This window comes from Mauremys mutica, chromosome 1, assembly GCF_020497125.1.
Source record: "Mauremys mutica isolate MM-2020 ecotype Southern chromosome 1, ASM2049712v1, whole genome shotgun sequence".
In the NCBI taxonomy this organism is placed as follows: Eukaryota; Metazoa; Chordata; order Testudines; family Geoemydidae; genus Mauremys; species Mauremys mutica.
The window spans coordinates 348,299,474-348,318,154 of NC_059072.1; the positions used below are offsets into that span (position 1 = coordinate 348,299,474).

The 18,681-nt window shown below is 48.8% G+C and overlaps 1 protein-coding gene across 2 annotated transcripts in view; it reads left to right on the forward strand.

Annotated features, from left to right (window-relative positions):
- Positions 1-18,681, forward strand: part of GAB2 (GRB2 associated binding protein 2) — a 222,015-nt gene that overhangs the window by 199,369 nt on the left and 3,965 nt on the right. For both annotated transcript variants that reach the window (XM_045020929.1, XM_045020920.1), the window contains 5 exons: positions 8,563-9,149; positions 10,195-10,289; positions 12,457-12,739; positions 15,747-15,837; positions 17,702-17,804. In XM_045020929.1, the coding sequence (XP_044876864.1) occupies positions 8,563-9,149; positions 10,195-10,289; positions 12,457-12,739; positions 15,747-15,837; positions 17,702-17,804 (1,159 nt within the window). The remainder of the gene's footprint in view (positions 1-8,562; positions 9,150-10,194; positions 10,290-12,456; positions 12,740-15,746; positions 15,838-17,701; positions 17,805-18,681) is intronic.

The following is an 18,681-nucleotide window of genomic DNA, read 5'->3' on the forward strand; positions in this document are numbered from 1 at the left end:
GCATAGTGTTGCGGGTGTTACGATTCCCAGTAGCTGCGAAACTTTCGCATGCATAAGGGCATTTTCATGGAACTTTGTGACTTGCTTTCCCCTGCCCTGAAATGCCAGAATACCAAGATGAGAGCAGCCCTCACAGTTGAGAAGCGAGTGGCAATAGCCCTCTGGAAGCTTGCAACGCCAGACAGCTACCGGTCAGTCGGGGATCAGTTTGGAGTGGGCAAATCTACTGTGGGGGCTGCTGTGATGCAAGTAGCCAAAGCAATCACTAAGCTGCTGCTACGAATTTGTGACTCTGGGAAATGTGCAGGTCATAGTGGATGGCTTTGCTGCAATGGGATTCCCTAACTGTGGTGGGGCGATAGATGGAACCCATATCCCTATCTTGGCACCGGAGCACCAGGGCACCCACTACATAAACCGCAAGGGGTACTTTTCAATGGTGCTGCAAGCACTGGTGGATCACAAGGGACGTTTCACCAACATCAACGTGGGATGGCCGGGAAGGGTTCATGACGTTTGCGTCTTCAGGAACACTACTCTGTTTAAACGGCTGCAGCAAGGGAATTACTTCCCAGACCAGAAAATAATAGTTGGGGATGTTGAAATGTCTGTAGTTATCCTGGGGGACCCAGCCTACCCCTTGATGCCATGGCTCATGAAGCCATACACAGGCAGCCTGGACAGTAGTCAGGAGCTGTTCAACTACAGGCTGAGCAAGTGCAGAATGGTGGTAGAATGTGCATTTGGCCGTTTAAAGGCGCGCTGGCGCACATTACTGACTCGCTCAGATCTCAGCCAAACCAATGTCCCCATTGTTATTGCTGCTTGCTGTGTGCTCCACAATCTCTGTGAGAGTAAGGGGGAGAGCTTTATGGCAGGGTGGGAGGCTGAGGCAAATCGCCTGGCCGCTGATTATGCGCAGCCAGACACCAGGGCGATTAGAAGAGCACACCAGGAAGCAGTGCGCATCAGAGAAGCTTTGAAAACCAGTTTCATCACTGGCTAGGGTACGGTGTGACTGTTGTGTTTGTTTCTCCTTGATGAAAACCCGCCCCCTTGATTGACTCATTCCCTGTAAGCAACCCACCCTCCCCCTTCGATCACAGCTTGCTTTCTAAGGAAATAAAGTCATTCTCGTTTAAAAATCATGTATTCTTTATTAATTAATTATAAAAAGAGGGAGAGAACTGACAAGGTAGCCCGGGTGTGGTTTGGGAGGAGGATAGGAGGGAAGGAAAAGGCCACTAAAATTTTTTCAAAATAATGGCAGCCTTTTGGTTAGACTGTCCACTGGGGTGGAGTGGGCAGGTGCACGGAGCCTCCCCCCACACGTTCTTACACGTCTGGGTGAGGAGGCTATGGAACTTGGGGAGGGGGGAGGGGGGTTATACAGGGGCTGCAGGGGCACTCTGTGATCCTGCTGTCATTCCTGAAGCTCCACCAGACGCCAGAGCATGTCAGTTTGATCACGCAACAGCCCCAGCATTGCATCATGCCTCCTCTGATCTTCCTGCCGCCACCTCTCATCTCGAGCGTCCCTCCTGTCCTCACGTTCGTCCCTCCTGTCCTCACGTTCACTGCCATCTTTCCGGTACTTTGATACCACGTCCTTCCACTCATTCAGATGAGCTCTTTCATTGCGGGTCACTTCCATCATTTCCGAGAACATTTCATCTCGCGTCTTTTTTTTTTCCCACCACCTTATCTGAGATAGCCTTCGGGACGGAGGAGGGAGGCTTGAAAAATTTGCAGCTGGAGGACGGAGGGAAAAAAAGGGAGAAAAGTATTTTAAAAGATACATTTTACAGAACAATGGTTATACGCTTTCACGGTGAACAACACTATTCACCTTACATAGCACATGTGATTTCAGTACAAGGTCGCATTTTGTATCTTAATATTGAATGCCTGCAGCTTTGGTGTTAGAGATCACAGATGCAGGTCTGGGCAACAGAATTCGGCTGACATGCAGCCATGGTAAGCCATTGTCTTTCGGGTTCTGCAGCCTTCACATATCCAGCACCCTCCTTTCCCAAATACCAAGCAAAGCCCGTTGAGTGCTGCTTCTTTCCTGTTAATGTGCAGCAGCAGAAACCACCCCCCCCCACCAATCCAATTCTCTGGGATGATCGCTTCCCCCCCACCCACCGCGTGGCTGGTAGCAGGAAAGATCCCTGCTAGCCAAACGCGAAAAAGCTCAGCGCCAATCACCCCCCCCCTTCCCCCTGCTTGGCTAACTGCAGGGAAGGATTTCTTTTCAGCCACAGGCAAATAGCCCAGTAGGAATGGCCATCTCTGTCCCCTTAATTAAATTCCCGTATTTCAACCAGATTACCATGAATGATATCACTCTCCTGAGGATAACACAGCGAGATAAAGAACGGATGTTGCTTGAATGCCAGCAAACACCGGGACCATACGCAGCCAGGCTTTGTCATGCAATGATACCAGATTACTTACTACATGCATGGCGTGGTCAAGTGTCCTACCATGGAGGACGGAATAAGGCTGCACTGCCCAGAAACCTTCTGCAAAGGCTTTTGGAGTACCTCCAGGAGAGCTTCAAATGTTTTTTCATTTTGTCTTTTGTCCTCTCCCCATATAGCAATCAGATCCAGTACCTCCCGTGCAATCCATGCTGGAGCTCTTTTTCGATTCTCAGACTGCATAGTTACCTGTGCTGATGAGCTCTGCGTGGTCACCTGTGCTGATCAGCTCTCCACGCTGGGCAAACAGGAAATGAAATTCAAAAGTTCGCGGGGCTTTTCCTGTCTACCTGGGCAGTGCATCCGAGTTCAGATGGCTGTCCAGAGTGGTCACAATGGTGCACTGTGGGATAGCTCCCGGAGGCCAATACCATCGAATTGCGGCCACACTAACCCTAATCTGACATGGCAATACCGATTTCAGCGCTACTCCCCTCATTGGGGAGGAGTACAGATATCGATATTAAGAGCCCTTTATGTCAATATAAAGGGCTTCGCTGTGTGGACGGGTGCAGGGTTAATTCAGGCCTGGTCCACACTGGGGGGCAGTGTCGAGGTAAGATACGCAACTTCAGCTACAGGAATACCGTAGCTGAAGTCGAAGTATCTTATCCCGACTTACCTCCCGTCCTCACCGCTCGGGATCGATGTCCGCGGTTCCCCAGTCGACTCCGCTACCGCCACTCGCTCCGGTGGAGTTCCGGAGTTGACAGGAGTGCGTTCGGGGATCGATATATCGCATCTAGATGAGACGCGATATATCGATCCCCGCAAAATCGATCGCTACCTGCCGATTCGGCGGGTAGTCTGCATGTACCCTTAGTTTAACGCTGCTAAATTCTGTATAAATTCATAGTGTAGACCAGGCCTTAGAAGTAGCAAATGAATTTGTTAGTCTCTAAGGTGCCACAAGGACTCCTCATTGTTTTTACCTATAGGTGGCGCTATCAGCTTTCCCCCTGGTTTGGGGTGATGTTGTGAAAGTTTTGTCTAGCTCTAGTGCTGACACCCGTGCAGCTTAAACTGATAGTGTGTGGTGATGACAGGAGTATCTCAAGCCCACAGCACCCAATTACAACCCCACAAGCACCTGGATGTATGGATCAGCTGTTCTGTCTCCAGCATGGAATGTTGCAGGTGATGGGGCTTCCAGCCATTCTCTTTGTTTATCATCTGCATCCTAGAGACCAGGCGGGTTATGTTTCCCTGTCTCCAGCCTATATTTGCCTTTGCCAAATTTCATCCCTTTTCTTCTAGTTGCCCCCTCTTGGATCACCCTAAATAAATCCTCTCCTTCTTTGGGGCTTGCACCCTGCAGATATTTGTTCTGTTGCTTGCAACCCTGGTTTGTCCTGTCGCCAAGTTATACAGAATTGGGCCAGAGTCTCAGAGGATGTGAACTGCTGTAACTCCACTGGTATCCAAGGAGCAGGAGGGTTGGACGTCTACCTGATATTCAGCATGACCATAGCATGCAGCGCAACACAGCACAGCAACAACCAAGGAGTCCTCTATGCCCACTAGATTTGCTTGCGTGTTGGTATTATTTTGAACACCCATGTCTATAGCACTGCAGATTTACACAGTGCTTTGCAAGCCCAGCTAAAGGCATCTTGCTTTCAAGAGCTTTCCATCTAAGTTATACAAAATAAACATAAGCACGTATAGGCGAGGGAGGGCAACAGACGGTGAGAAGAAGACAGAGGCTGTTTGCAGGCGGAAGAGTATTTTAAGGAAAGATGCAAAAGTTGCCCTTCTGGAACAGTCACTAATTGAATTAAGGGACTGATCTAGCTGAGCTAAGGCCCAGTTGTGGAGCTGCTCCATGCACCCATCAGAGCCAGTGGGCATCCCAGGCAGGCTACGTGCTGCTAGAAAGGCAGAGGATAAGGGCTGTGCTTAGGCTTCTGCAAGAGCCTGCAATTAAGACAACCCCCTGGAATATTTAGAGTGGGCTGGGTTTTATCTGTGCTGCTGCCATTGGCGTAGGGCTGGAACCCTGCATAATGCTAGGAGAACATCAGGCCAATGTTACATTATTAAAGAGAAGCAGGAAAATAGGCCAGTGCTTCTGCGACAAGATGCAGGGGCACTAGCAGCTACCAAACAATGATACTGGACCATTGTGACATACCAGGGTACAGTCTAGACTAATGCATCACCCCTACCCTCTAACCTGGGGTGCCCTTTACCAGGGGCGGCTCTAGAAATTCCACCGCCCCAAGCAGGGCGGCGCACTACGCCGCTCGCGCCGCCCTTCCCAGGTCCCGCGGCCGGGGCAGAAGTGCCTGCGGACGGTCCCGTGGTCCCGCGGCTCCGGTGGAGAATCCGCAGGCATGCCTGCGGGAGCTCCGTCCGAGCCGCGGGACCAGCGCACCCGCCGCAGTCATGCCTGCGGGAGCTCAAACGGAGCCGCAGCAAGAGGGGACCCTCCGCAGTCATGCCTGCGGCAGGTCCGCTCGTCCCAGGGCTCCGGTGGACCTCCCGCAGGCATGACTACGGAAGGGCCGCCGGAGCCAAATGCCGCCCTGCCAGGACAATGCCGCCCCACGCGCCTGCTTGGCGCGCTGGGGTCTGGAGCCGGCCCTGCCCTTTACCATGCCTTGCTGCTGTAGCCTCCAGCCTGGACTGCTCACAAACAACTTCCAGCATGCAAGTCACTCCCAGCGATGTCTGTGTGTGCTGCAGCCAGCCAGCCACATCTTGACTCCTACCAGTCTGGGTTATGCTGCAGAGTGACCCCAACACACCCCCAGCCCCTGATCTTCCCCCAGAAATGTATGTCGTGTACTGCCCAGCCCAATCCTGGACAGTGCAAATATATTAAGTCCATTATTCCTTTAAGGCAGTGTTTCCCAAACTTGGGACGCCACTTGTGTAGGGAAAGCCCCTGGCGGGCCAGGCTGGTTTGTTTATCTGCCACGTCCGCAGGTCTGGCTGATCGCGGCTCCCACTGGCCACAGTTCACTGGTCCAGTCCAATGGGACCTGCCTGGAGCAGCGAACCACGGCCAGTGGGAGCCACGATCGGCCGAACCTGCAGACGCGGCAGGTAAACAAACTGGCCCGGCCCACCAGCGGCTTTCCCTAAACAAGCGGCGTCCCAAGTTTGGGAAACACCGCTTTAAGGGAATAATATGCACACAACTTGCTACCAATGTTCCCTCTAATTTTTTCCATCCATGTGCAGAATGAATTTAGTTATGTGCAGAACCAATATCAAGGTAATATGCGGATGTGCACCATCACCGCTGTACTTTCATGGCAGCCCTTATCCCACCAAGAGCTCACAACGTCCTACTACTAGCACCTAGCTGGGTCTTAGGGAAGGTCTGTCTTCAGGTGACGTTTGCAGTACCTATCTGTTCATTCCTACGCCTGCTTCCACAAGGATCAGTACATGCTTCACAAACTAGACATATAAATGCACCACTGAAATGCAGCTACCTCTGGGGAGGAAAGTCAGCAGCCAGCTAGGCCAACAGCACAGAGAGCACTGTGCAGTAGTTTGGAAAGAGAAGGGGAATTTTGGATAGGAAGAATCTTTTCCTCTTATGCAAAATACTTGAGATATTTAATGTTCAGACAGGGCTTCATCTGTAAAGGTCTCATCTGAATGTAAAATATAATACCACAATATTCGAAATCAAAGTAAATGTTTCTTTTTAAATCAGGACACTAAGGCTCAAAATAATTTTTAAGAACACTCAAATTCCCCTTACTACCATCCTCTTGTATTAACAATACAAAGCACTTTAAAAGTCCTATAGACTATTCAATCTTCATGTCGTTTACATTTTTACACTGGATTATCTTGGACGATTAAAGTAGCACAGTCAAGTTCGCCTTCAGATTCTCATGCACACATACAGTGTTCCAGTGTCTCAGTTATTAACACACACAGCTCTGTAAATTTACACAGCACTTTACAAACACATGGGCTCAGGGAAACTTTCACTTCATATGAACTTCTCCCACTTCTTTCCATGAGGCCACTCGCATGAGTAACAGCTACATGAGTAATACTTTGCAGCATCAGCCCCCTAAATAAACCACCTGTCCTCCTGCCCACAAAAAGCTTTGCAAACACTGCTAGGGGAGGTTTAAATCCACAACAGGGAATTGTTGCCATTGGAAATCCGACAAAAACAGTCACAAAAATATTTCCAGGAGTCCTAGTTTTGGTAATTTCCTTTTAAAACACAAATCTAAAAGCCAGCCATATTTAGTGCTTTTCATTTATAAATCTCAAAGTGTTTTACAGAGGAAGGTCAATATCATTATTCCCATGGGGAAACTGAGGCACAGTGTGGGTTGAGGTGACTTTCCAAGGCCTCACAGAAACTTAAAGGCAGAGCTGGGGAAAGAACCAAGTCTCTTGACTCACAAGGGTCCCCCAGCTCCGGGGTTGCAGCAGAATGAGAAAGGACTCCTCCAGCCCCGGAGTTGGGAGAGAGACATCTCTCCCGTCCCCGCTGCAGCCGCGGAGCTCGGGCTGGGAGAGAGGCGTCTCTCTCGTCCCCGCCGCAGAACCAGGGCTGGGGCCAGGATGCCCTGCATGCCCCAAGCTCCTCCAAACCCCCATCACCACCCCACACCATCCCCCAGTGCCCCCACCCAGCCTACACATCCTGCGTGCCAGCACTGCTGGTGTGCAGCCCTTGATGGGCTCCTGTGCGGCCACACAGGCACACACCTTAGAGGGAACACAGCCTGCTACCCCAAATGGAGTGACCCAGATACTTCAAATTAAACACAATGGATTAGATAAAACAATAAAAGAAGTTTATCAACTACAAAGAGAGAAATTTTAAGGGAGTGCAAGTAATGAGGCATAAAAATCAGAAATGGTTACAGGAAAAATAAAGATAAAACTCCTCCTAATGCCTAACTTAAGAAACTATATTAGATTCAAAGCAAAGTTTTCTCACCGCATTATTTCAGCAGGCTCACTGACCAAACTCTTTACGTCAGGACCCCTCCCCTGGAGTCCAACAGCTCCGTCCTTTGTCTCTTCAGGTGCAGTGAATGCACTGGACAGGGACAGAGAGAGAGAGAGACAGGTGCTGGGGGGAAGTGTCCTGTCCCTCTTTATAGGTTCAGACCCCCTCTTGAAAAACATTTCCAGCTCAGACCCAGGAGACTCAGAGTCTATGTAGAAGGATGTTCCCTGCTGGGTTTTTTTTCACGTGTTTGAACTTCCTTTGTTTTCCCTCCCTGTTTGATTAATCTGTTTACTGCTTACATGCAGACTAAGCGAAGCATACTTCCCTTTGTTTTCGGACAGACCTGTTTGCCAACTTCTGTTTGGGTGGGGTTGTGGGGTTTGGGACATAGGTTAATAACATCACACAGGGAAATCTTATAACTTCACATACAATGTTGCCACACATATTTTATCAGGACAATACTGACCCACAAATTATGAGTTTGCCAATGGTGCCTCACAAGGCATACTTTGTACAAAAATGATAACAAAAGAGTGTGAGCACAGGAGTGCAGTCTGTCACAACCAAGTCATTCCTTCCACAGGGAAGGGCTTTGAATCATACCATCAGGGAGGTGGCGTTTGCCCAACCTAGTACACAGCCAGAGGGCTGGCCCCCCTACACCTCAGATCCCAGGTTAACCATGAAAGCTCTGTGCCTCTGAATTCCCTTCCTTCTCCCCTCCTGTTGCTGCCCCCAGGTTTCCTCTCAGGGGATTTCGCTCTGTGGTGGAGCCAAGTGAGGCAGGTGTCTTTATCCACTTGTACAGGCTGGGGAGGCACACAAGGCCGCCCTGGGGGGGGGCGGGGCAAGTGGAGCAATTTGCCCCAGGCCCCGGGCCCCATAGGGGCCCCCACAAGAATATAGTAGTCTATAGTATTGCAACTTTTTTATGGAAGGGGCCCCCGAAATTGCTTTGCCCCAGGCTCCCTGAATCCTCTGGGCGGCGCTGGAGGCACAGGGAGTGTAGCATGTGACTTGCCCATGGTCACCCAGCAAGTCAGTGGCTCTCCTGACTCCCAGACCCCTGCTGTAGCCATTGGCCACACTGCCTCGGAAAGCTAAGCCACACCCTCTCCTCTTTCCTAGGAGCGCCAGTTTCTCCCAAGCCACAAGGTCCTCGTTCTTCATGAGGAGTGACACAGCCGTTCAGAAGCTCTCCCAGGGCAACGGACACTGTGTGAACGGGGTCGGCGGGCAAGTCCACGGATTCTACAGCTTGCCGAAGCCCAGCAGGCACAATTCGGCGCTCAGGGACAGTGCCTATGACCTCCCGCGGAGCTTTGGCTCTTACACTCACACCAAAGCCAGCCTCACGGGCTCTGACACGGATAGCGAGGAGGTCTATACCTTTAAGACTCCCAACAACACCCTGTGCAAGGAGTTTGGGGAGCTCTCCACGGACTCCTATGACATCCCCGTCACCCCTCTCTCCGTATACCAGATCCCAAGGACATTCACGCTGGACAAGAACCACAACACGCTGGCCGTGGCCTCCAGTGATTCACCTTCTGCTCCCCCACCCCGGCCCCCTAAACCAGGGCAGATGGAGTCACGGTGGGGCAGCCCCCAGCAGCACCCTCCGAATGGTGAAAGCATAGGTATGGTCTCCGTGGCGGCTACCATTCCCAGGAGGAACACGTTACCAGCTGTGGAGAACAGCAGACTACATCGAGGTAAGTGTTACATTTAAATGGGGGGTGTGGTGGGGCAAGGCGTCTTTTCCTCAGATATCTAGTTGGACAGTACAGCCAAAGATGCTGACTCCATTAGAGAGACATGGGACCAAATGCTCAGCCTGTGTAAATCAGCGTAGTTCAACCGAAATCAATGGAGCTGCACTGGTTTATTCCAACGGAGGAGCTGGTGCTACATATTCAGGGGATGGGCTTGTGGCATATATGAACACCCCTGAATTTTTGGGTATGTCCAAATTCTGCAGTTGGTTCTTGTCTGTATAAAGAGCTGAACCAAAACCCCAGATTCAGTCACCCCCAAACATTGGGAAAGTTCAGCTCTAGATCAAAACGCCGCCATTCATAGTTTTTGCAGCTCCTGCCGGTACATTTGACTTTTAATTCAATTTATGGCCAAAGTTTTCAAAAATTGCCACTGATTTTGGAGGCCTCGAAGTTTGGGCGCCCAACCTGAGACAACTAAAGGTAATTTTCAGGGCCCTCCAGGCCTGATTTTCAGCGCTCCAGAGCAGCTGCAGCTCCTGTTGACTTTGACTGGAGCTGTGGTTTTTCAGCACCTCTGAAAATCAGAGTCGGGCCGTCTCCAGCTGGACACACACATGACCATGCACTTTTCAAATGTTAATTGTAAAGCTGCAAGGAACTAACTGGCTGAGGAGAATAGTTAATGTAAGGTGAGGCCTTTCCCTCCAGGACCCCCATTCCAGACTGAGCTAGGTCAGCTGCAGCCAAATGCTGTTACCGCCCTCACTAGCCGTCGGTGAGGATAAATGAGTAAAACGGCTGTGGAGTAGTTAGACCGAGCTGTTTGAGATGGGATAGTAAAAAAAGAGAGAGAAGACTTATACAGTTTCAGAACTCCTTGCCCAGCCACCCATGCTCTGCTAACCTAAACACACATCATTTACTGTATAGCATAGTTAAAGGTGAGCTGTTGAGGGCTACATGTGTCGGGGCACCATTAGAACTAGAGGAGTCACAAGCAGGCGCTGTGTGTATTGTGAATCCATGATTTGTGTTTCAGCTTCTTCTTGTGAGACTTACGAATACCCCCAGCATGGTGGCAGCAGCGCAGTTCAGTCAGCAGACTCTGTGAATGATGGGTTCAACTCATATCTGGTAAGCTGATGCTACTATCACCCACTCGTCAGTGTGTGTCGTGTCCCCCTCAGCCACAGAGGGAGTGAGTCTGCCATCCATGTATGCAGCACACACATTCCATGCCCCAGGACTGGCTTTGCCTGTGGTACAATTCCGACCAGCCCCTGAATCCGCAGGGAGGATGCCATTTTGTAGAACATTTTGTAGAACATGTAGAACAAAATGGCATCCATACAACATACATGCTAGGTCATGCCTTCCATGGCAAGTGTAGAATTTCGTGCCTTACTGAAAATGTCACTGTGAATCTGCTACAGCTGCCACCTTGGGGACCTACGGCTTGACTCAATGGAAGTTTTGCTTTGACTTCAGTGAAAGCAGAATTGAAGCCTTTGTCCTTCAGCTCAGGCTGGAGCCCTAGAAGTCTCTGGTTCAACCCTGGTGATGACCACCTTAACAGTTGTTTACTAATAGCTAGATAAGCTCATACCATTCAGAACTGAGATTTGATTTGGATGCTTACACAAACCGTATCTGACTGGCGCTTCAGCTCAAAGAAGCATCAAAGAGATTGGATGCTTGTTGAAACATCCTGCGTTTTAACCATTGGACCAAACTACGATGAGAAGTTTCTCCATCTCTTGATGTCTTCAGGTCAACACTGGATGCCTTAATGGAAGACATGTTTTAGCCAAACACAAGTTATGTAGGGGTAACGGTGAAATTTAAGGGCCTGTGATATATACAGGGGGTCAGACCAGTTGATTTAATGGTCTTTTCTGGAAATCTAATCTATGAATCTGAATCTATGATTCTGCAGAGCTGGGCTGGAAATGTTGCCAGCGCAGACTCTATCATGAGAATTCTGATATTTCCTGCTTCCTTTTGAACTGGAAATACCATTAAACCAGCCTCTCACTCTGCATTTCTGTCACAGCTGGAGCCAGGACATGCAGAGATGCATGAGAAACAGAGTTAGCTGAAGTATTTTCTAACTTCCGAGAAGGTTCAGTTCAGTCTGAAGTTTGCATCAGTGGGGTAGTCGTGTTAGTCTGGTTCTGTAAAAAGTGACAAAGAGTCTGTGGCACCTTATAGACTAACAGACATATTGAGAGGCAGAGTTATTTGCAGGACATTATAGGGACACTGTAAAGCCAGTCCACCTCACAGCAGGCTGTCCCAACCATCCCTGTGAGGGAGCCAGTGTCATGATGAGAGGTGGCTAAGGTGGAGTGGAGGAGCCAATGGTTGGGACCTGCCTTCCAGGAGAGGTAGAGGAAATTGATCATTCCTCATGTACTGAGGTCACATCCGGAGACTGGCTAGAGTTGTGGTTGGAGACATGGTCACTAGAAATACTGATAACTGGAAATGTGGTGAGGTGGCCTTGTTTACTTCTCTACTAGCTGTGAAGTTGGGTCTCAATGGACATCTAGACAAACTTCCACAGAGTGCTGGGGAGGATCCTGTGGTTGTGATACATATTGGTACAAATGACATAGGGAGGTGTAGGAAGGAGGTCTTGGAAGCTAAATTTGGGTGCTGGGCCACACCTGGGCCAGCTAGTCAGGGAACCATCAGAGTCTCAACGCGAGGATGAGAAGATGTTGTAGAGGGAGGTTTGCATTTATTGGAGATCCCTTAAGGAAAGTAGGAGACCTGATACCAAAGGGATGGGCTTCACCTTAACCCAAGTGGAAACTAGCACAGGGGAATTATTAAAACCAGGAGCTGGGGGAAAGCTGACAGGTGCTATGGAGCACTTGGGTCGGGCAAAGACAGCTGCTAAGAAGGACAGGAACTGTCAGCTCCTTGGGGCAGGGATTGTTTCCTCTTTCCCTGTTTGGAAAGTGCCTAGCACACCTTAGGCAATGCTGGAAATCAATTGTAATATTAAAGGTAACTCTGCCTCTCTCTAGCAGTAAAGGCTAGCCCAGAAATTACAGCTGAATGGGAGCAAAGAGAGGTTGAGGATCAGCACCAGAACTCCCCTGAACTGGGAACTGTTTGTTGTTCAGATCCAATGGCTGGTTTGGCAGCTTTGACCCCATCTCCAGTGTAAATGTCTGCTCACTGTGCTAGGGAGGGATTACACCCTGGGGTCTAGTAATGCTGAATATTGCTGCTTGTATTCCATACCTCACTAAATATCTTCTTGACCCTTGACCTCCCCTGTGCTTTCCAGCAAGCCAGAGCCGCAGTGGCTCGCTCCCACAGTGCTGACTCCGAGGACAATTATGTCCCAATGAACCCAGGCTCCTCGTCCCTGCTGAACATGGAGAAAGCCAATGACAATTCCCAGAATCTCTACATCCCCATGAGCCCTGGTCCGCACCACTTTGATCTCCTGGGATTGTCCTCGACGACCCTCCCAGTCCATAAAGGAGGAGCCATTTCCCAGTGCCACAGGCGGCTGAGCGAAATCCAGCCCCCGCCGGTCAACCGCAACCTCAAACCCGACCGGAAAGGTAAGACCAGTTCCTTGGACAGACACACCCTGTACTTGAGGGGGGTCTTCACAGGAACTCTACTATGACTAGTTATAATACTTCAGACAGCTAAATATAGGTACCATGGGGGAACAGTGGCAAACACGGGGAGGGGCACTCACTGCCTTCCAGAGCCCTCCAGCACATATTGACTGTCATGGCCCTGTGCGGAGCCCTGGTCCCTGCCCAAGCACAGCCAGCCAGCTGCACTGGCCACTCTTAGAGCAACTCGGAACATTACTTACAGAACAGAATATAAACATCTAAAAAATTAACCTTTTTCCAAATCGAAAATTTGGGGGGAATTTTTGTTCCATGAGAAAGTTTGGTTTTTCAATTTGATTTGGGGGGAAAAAACTGAAGTTTTGGAATTTACCATGAAACAAAAATCCCAATTTCTGAGCAGCCCTAACCAGGATCTGTGTACAGGGACAGAGCCTTAGCCCCAATCCCAACCCCTCCCTATTCCTCTTCCATCTTCAGGGATGGCACAACCTTAATAGCCCTTATGCATAATAAGTGGAATTCTTCCTGGCCTTTACACAAGGCCCTATAATGGGGAAGGTCCTTGGTCCCCCTCCCTCATCCTATAAGAAACAGAAGAAATCTGTCCCATAGCAAGTATCAGAGGGGTAGCTGTGTTAGTCTGGATCTGTAAAAGCAGCAAAGAGTCCTGTGGCACCTTATAGACTAACAGACGTATTGGAGCATGAGCTTTCGTGGGTGAATACCCACTTCGTCGGATGCATAGCAAGTAATCTGTATACCAAAAAATGTACCTTCAAATCAGCTACTTGACACACCAGACACGTGTGACTATGGGCCTGCTAACATCCCCATTGTCTTCAAAGGGAGCTGGAACAGCACTGCCTTAATAGCTGTGCATGATCTGTCCCCAGAACCTGCCATTATTCTGAAACGTCCAAGCAGGAAATACTGTACGGAGCTCCATCCTCCTCATGTAGATCAGGCCACTGGGCACCACAGCTCTCTTTGAGGGGCAGGAGGTGGCGTGGTTAAGGCACTGGCGTCTGGCACTGTAGGTTCAAGCCCTGATTCTGTCTCAGGCTTCCTGGATGACCTTGGGCTAGTCTCTTGGTCCCCCGCTGTAAAATGGGGATACTAGTTCTGTTTAGACTTGCAGCAGGGACTGTTTCTTGCTATGGGTACTTCTACACTTGGAGCTGGCAGTGTAATTGAGGCGACATACCCCTGCTAGTTCTGACCGAGCTAGCGCACTGAAAATAAAGTGCAGCCATGGCAGCACAAGCAGTGGGAGGGGCTAGCTGCCCGAGGTACGTGCTTGCGCAGCTAACCATGGTGGTTGCATTCTCCTTTTAGCGTGCTAGCTCCATCAGAGCTCACGCGGGTATGTCTCCTTGTTCTGGAAGTTATACCTCCAGCTCAAAGTGGAGATGTACTCTATGGGTATGTACAGCACCTAGCACCATCTCTGTAGCCGGTGCCATAACACCAATAATCATCTGAGTTTAGGAAACAGCAGGAGACCTATTAAGCTATCACGTTTTTCAATTGTCATAACTGATTAATTAACCGTTTGCTTAAATTCACCATTTTGAAAATAAAATAGCAGACTGGAATTCAGAGCACCTTGGAAAGTCTCCTGGTTTCTCACACATTCAGATGGAAGCTGCTGCCCAGTGCGGTGGGGATGAAATGCAGGAATCGCTGGGTAAATTCTCTGGCCTGTGTTACATAAGAATTCAGACTAGACGCTCTAATGGGCGCTTTGGGGCATAAAATCTATGGCTCTGTGAGATACTGAATGTGTGAGGGTGCTGTTGAACAGGCACGAGGTGCCCAGCACATGACAGGATCAGGCCACTAGTCTGTGTTTTAAGAACATAAGAACGACCATACTGGGTCAGACCAATGGTCCATCTAGGCCTGTATCCTGTCTTCTGACAGTGGCCAATGCCAGGTGCTTCAGAGGGAGTGAACAGAACAAGTCAGTTATTGAGTGATCCATCCCCTGTCATCCACTCCCAGCTTCCGGCAGCCAGAGGCTTAGGGATACCCAGAGCATAGGGTTGCATCCCTGACCATCTTGCCTAATAGCCACTGATGGACCTGTCCTCCGTGAACGTATCTAGTTCTTTTTTGAACCCAGTTATACTTTTGTCCTTCACAACATCCCCTGGCAATGAGTTCCACAGGTTGACTGTGCGTCGCATGAAGAAGTATTCCCTTATGTTTGTTTTAAACCTATCGCTTATTCATTTCACTGGGTGACCCCTGGTTCTTGTGTTATATGAAGGGGAAAATACCTTATTCACTTTCTCCACACCATTCATGATTTTATAGACCTCTATCATATCCTCCCTTAGTTGTCTTTTTTCACAGTATCAACATGGTAGCCGCCTATTGTTACAAAGTAGTGTATTATTCCGGTTAGTTATTCCCATTCTTTCTGGACAGCAGCGCTCTCCTCTCCTTTGTAATGAGCTACATGTTACAGGGCAGATTTCCTTTTAAAATGCTTCATGGAAAACCTTCTGGTCAAAGCCCACTGCAACTAAGAGGCATGTTGATAATGTTAATTTCTGACTGACGATCAACAGAGGAAGGCTTTTCCGGGTCTAATGGGCATCAGTGTTTCTTTAATAAGCCACACCTACGTGCTGTCCTGCTGAGTGTTTTGGGGTCCTATCATTCCCATAGAAGACACATTCACCCCTCTGGGGCCCATACGACGGAACTCCCATTGGAGCCAGCGGAAGTGTGGATGTGCACATGGGAGGGATGAAATCTGCTCTGATTTCCCGCAGCCCCTGCATGAATGACTGCAGGAACGTTGTGGCTGGGAATACTCCTTGACAGCAAGGATGATTGCGGGGAGGGAGGTGTTGGTCATCCACATGACTGTGGAGGCCTTTGCATTTTATTTTTTAAAATACAGTGATTTAGTGTTAGGGAGGGTTTAAAGAACGTGTTCACTGCTGAATAAATCCTCCTTCTGTGACAGCAAAGCCAACGCCTCTGGACCTCAGGAACAACACAGTTATCGATGAGCTTCCCTTCAAATCGCCGGTCACCAAATCTTGGTCCAGACCAACGTGAGTATATTGGGGGGAGTTTTAACTCCTGCAACACCATCATGGACCAAGCTCAGGCCGTGTCCACATTAGCTGGACGTACTTAGCTTCAGGCTGATAGATTGTGATGGCATAGCGAATGCACCAGGAGCCACATTCTAGTCTCAGTAACATCTGCGTCATTCTGAAATATGGCCATTGCAGTCCATGGAGACGCTGGATTTACACCAGTGTGACTGAGATGTAACTAACCCTAGATCTCCAGTGTAGGCAGCACCAAAAAGCGCCTTCGGGTTCTTGTTGTGCTGGTCTCTTTAATGTCTCTTTCTGTTAATGGAATGTGTCTTCTATCTTGCAAGACTTGTATTTTGAGATGGGCCCTAGCTGCAAAGTCTGGAGCCAGATCTGAATTTCCCTAAAAGCTTGAGGATGTCTGGATTCAGGGTTTTTGCTTGGTCTGTTTTATAAGCAGGGGGCAGCTGCAAAGTTTCGATCTGGATCAGACTTTCTCAAAGCATATTGATGTTCAGATCTGAAATCCCAGTCTTGGCCCCAGTTCTAGCCCATCCAGAGAAATGTATCAGCATTTGCTAATTTTCTACCTGGTGGTATGATAAAACTCTGTGAATACAGGAGAATTGCCTCAAAGTCCACATTGAAATCCAGTGCATTACAAAGTGCTAATTACCAAAAGTCCAATGTTTAATCTCATTTGGAGATTGTTGCCCTTTTCAGAATTGTGCATAAACCAAACCACGCCTAAGTCGGAGAGTTTTGGTCCAAACTCAGAGCAAGGGTTGTCATTGGCTGGCTGAGGTTTACAAAATCTTGGAGTGAGCCCAGACTCAGATGAACCTGGAGTCAATATATGGTTTCATATCAAAACTAGCTAAAACCCTCAGTGTCAATGCAAAACAGGATGGCAATCAAAAGATTTTGACTGAATTTTGCTTTGAGAGCCCTTAAAACAAAGCTCAGCTGTGAGGAACTCTGCAAATTGTAACTAAAGAGCTTCATACCAAACCCTCTAAGCCAAAAGTGCTGGGATTCACACAACTCCAGTTCTGCCACTAGTTCATAGTCTGGCATTGTCCTATATGAGGACATTAGCTGTTATGACTGTTATAATAAATGGGATTGTTTGGAGACTGACTGCAGGGCATGAGAGCTGTGTGCTCAGATCACTACATTAGGAAACATACAGAGCTTGGGTTTTGATTGACAGGATGCCTGACCCCACAGAAGCTAATGGATTTTTCTCTTATCGACTAATTTTATGACCCTTTTTTACTGCAAGGCAACCAATAGCTTTTTAAGAGGGGGACTTCAGTAACAGGCTCTGATTGCATTATGTTATTCCTTATACAGTAATTAGATCTGGTTGACTGAAAACAAGATGAGGCCTTCAGAGGTTTAGCCTTCCATCAAAATGCAAGAAGGCTACTGCACAGTAAACGCAAGCTTGAAGCTGTGATTAGTATGGAGGGGAAATGGCACAAGAAGCTCGGGGGCTCTATGTGCTGTCATAAGGGGATTGCAATTAAATACATCCTGTGAGATAAAAGAGTTTATGGAGCCTGGACTCTAGTAATATGATAGCAGGAGAATTGAGGCGACATACAGAAACACGGTGATATTAAACAGAAACGAGCCAGAGCTAAAGGCCCAAATCTGGATCCTCCCTGAACTATGGGAAGCTTGGGTTGTGGAGACAAACTTTAGAAATGGTCCTTCTTAAGTGGCACCAAAACCCCGGATCTCATCCATGAGCTGCAGGAGAGTTCAGACTTGGATCCCAGCTCTGCAACTCTGACCCCATCCCTAGTAAGTGGTGAGCAGCGGGGTCCTGCGGCTGTAACTAACCCATCGGCACCTCTCATTACAGCCAGACTTTCAACTCCAGCGCCTCACAATACTGCCGCCCAGTCTCCACCCAGAGCATCACCAGCACTGACTCGGGAGACAGCGAGGAAAACTACGTGGCCATGGTAAGTCCTGTTAGCACTGTCGAGCTTCCTAAGCAAGGCACCTATGTCCTGCAGTGACTTGGGCTCTAGAAATGCAAGCCACGGGTAGTGACCGTAGTGTTCAAGATACTCAGATCTGTGGTGACAAGGACAGTATATATCCTTATGGATTACAGGGCGGTTGTTTGTAACATGGCATTCTAACATGTATCTATATGAAACATCCTGTTTTATGTTGTGGGAGCAGAGAATGAGAGTGGACAAGACATGCCGTGTGCTTCTTCCTCCCGCACCAGAAAACTCAAAAATGACCTTCCCTTTATTAAGTACTACTCTGCATCATATCATGGTCCTCTCTGGGACCTGGAAGGCCAAAAACTCTATTATTTTACTTCCATGCCACATTTTATTGTACCTGTTTATTTTTAGATTGATTTTAGACCCTTCTCCCACAGGAAGTGCTGGCATTCTCTGACTCTGTGGGGGGGGGGCTGAGGGGGGGGGGGCAGGAGCCATCTATACTGTCCCAAGCATGAAAAGGCAGGTTCCCAGCTGCTATAACCAGTGACACTGATGAAAGAGACAGGAGAATTTGTGTCTCTTACAAACTGCTACCCCATGACCTATTATTAATCAATTGTATTTAAGTTTACACAGAGCTCTTCGTCGTGCTGGGAAATGTATTCAGAGTGTGCACACATTTCCCAGACCTGCAGTGCAGTGTAGTGAAGTGTAATGATGATTCTGGGCCCAATTATGGCCATGCTAAGGCCTGGTTCCAGCAAAGCACTTAAGCATATGTTTAACTTCAGGCATGTGAGTAGTTCCATTGAAGTGCATCAAGTTAAGCACGTGATTTGGGCTATTGGACCCCATTAAATTCAGTCCACTGTGCTGT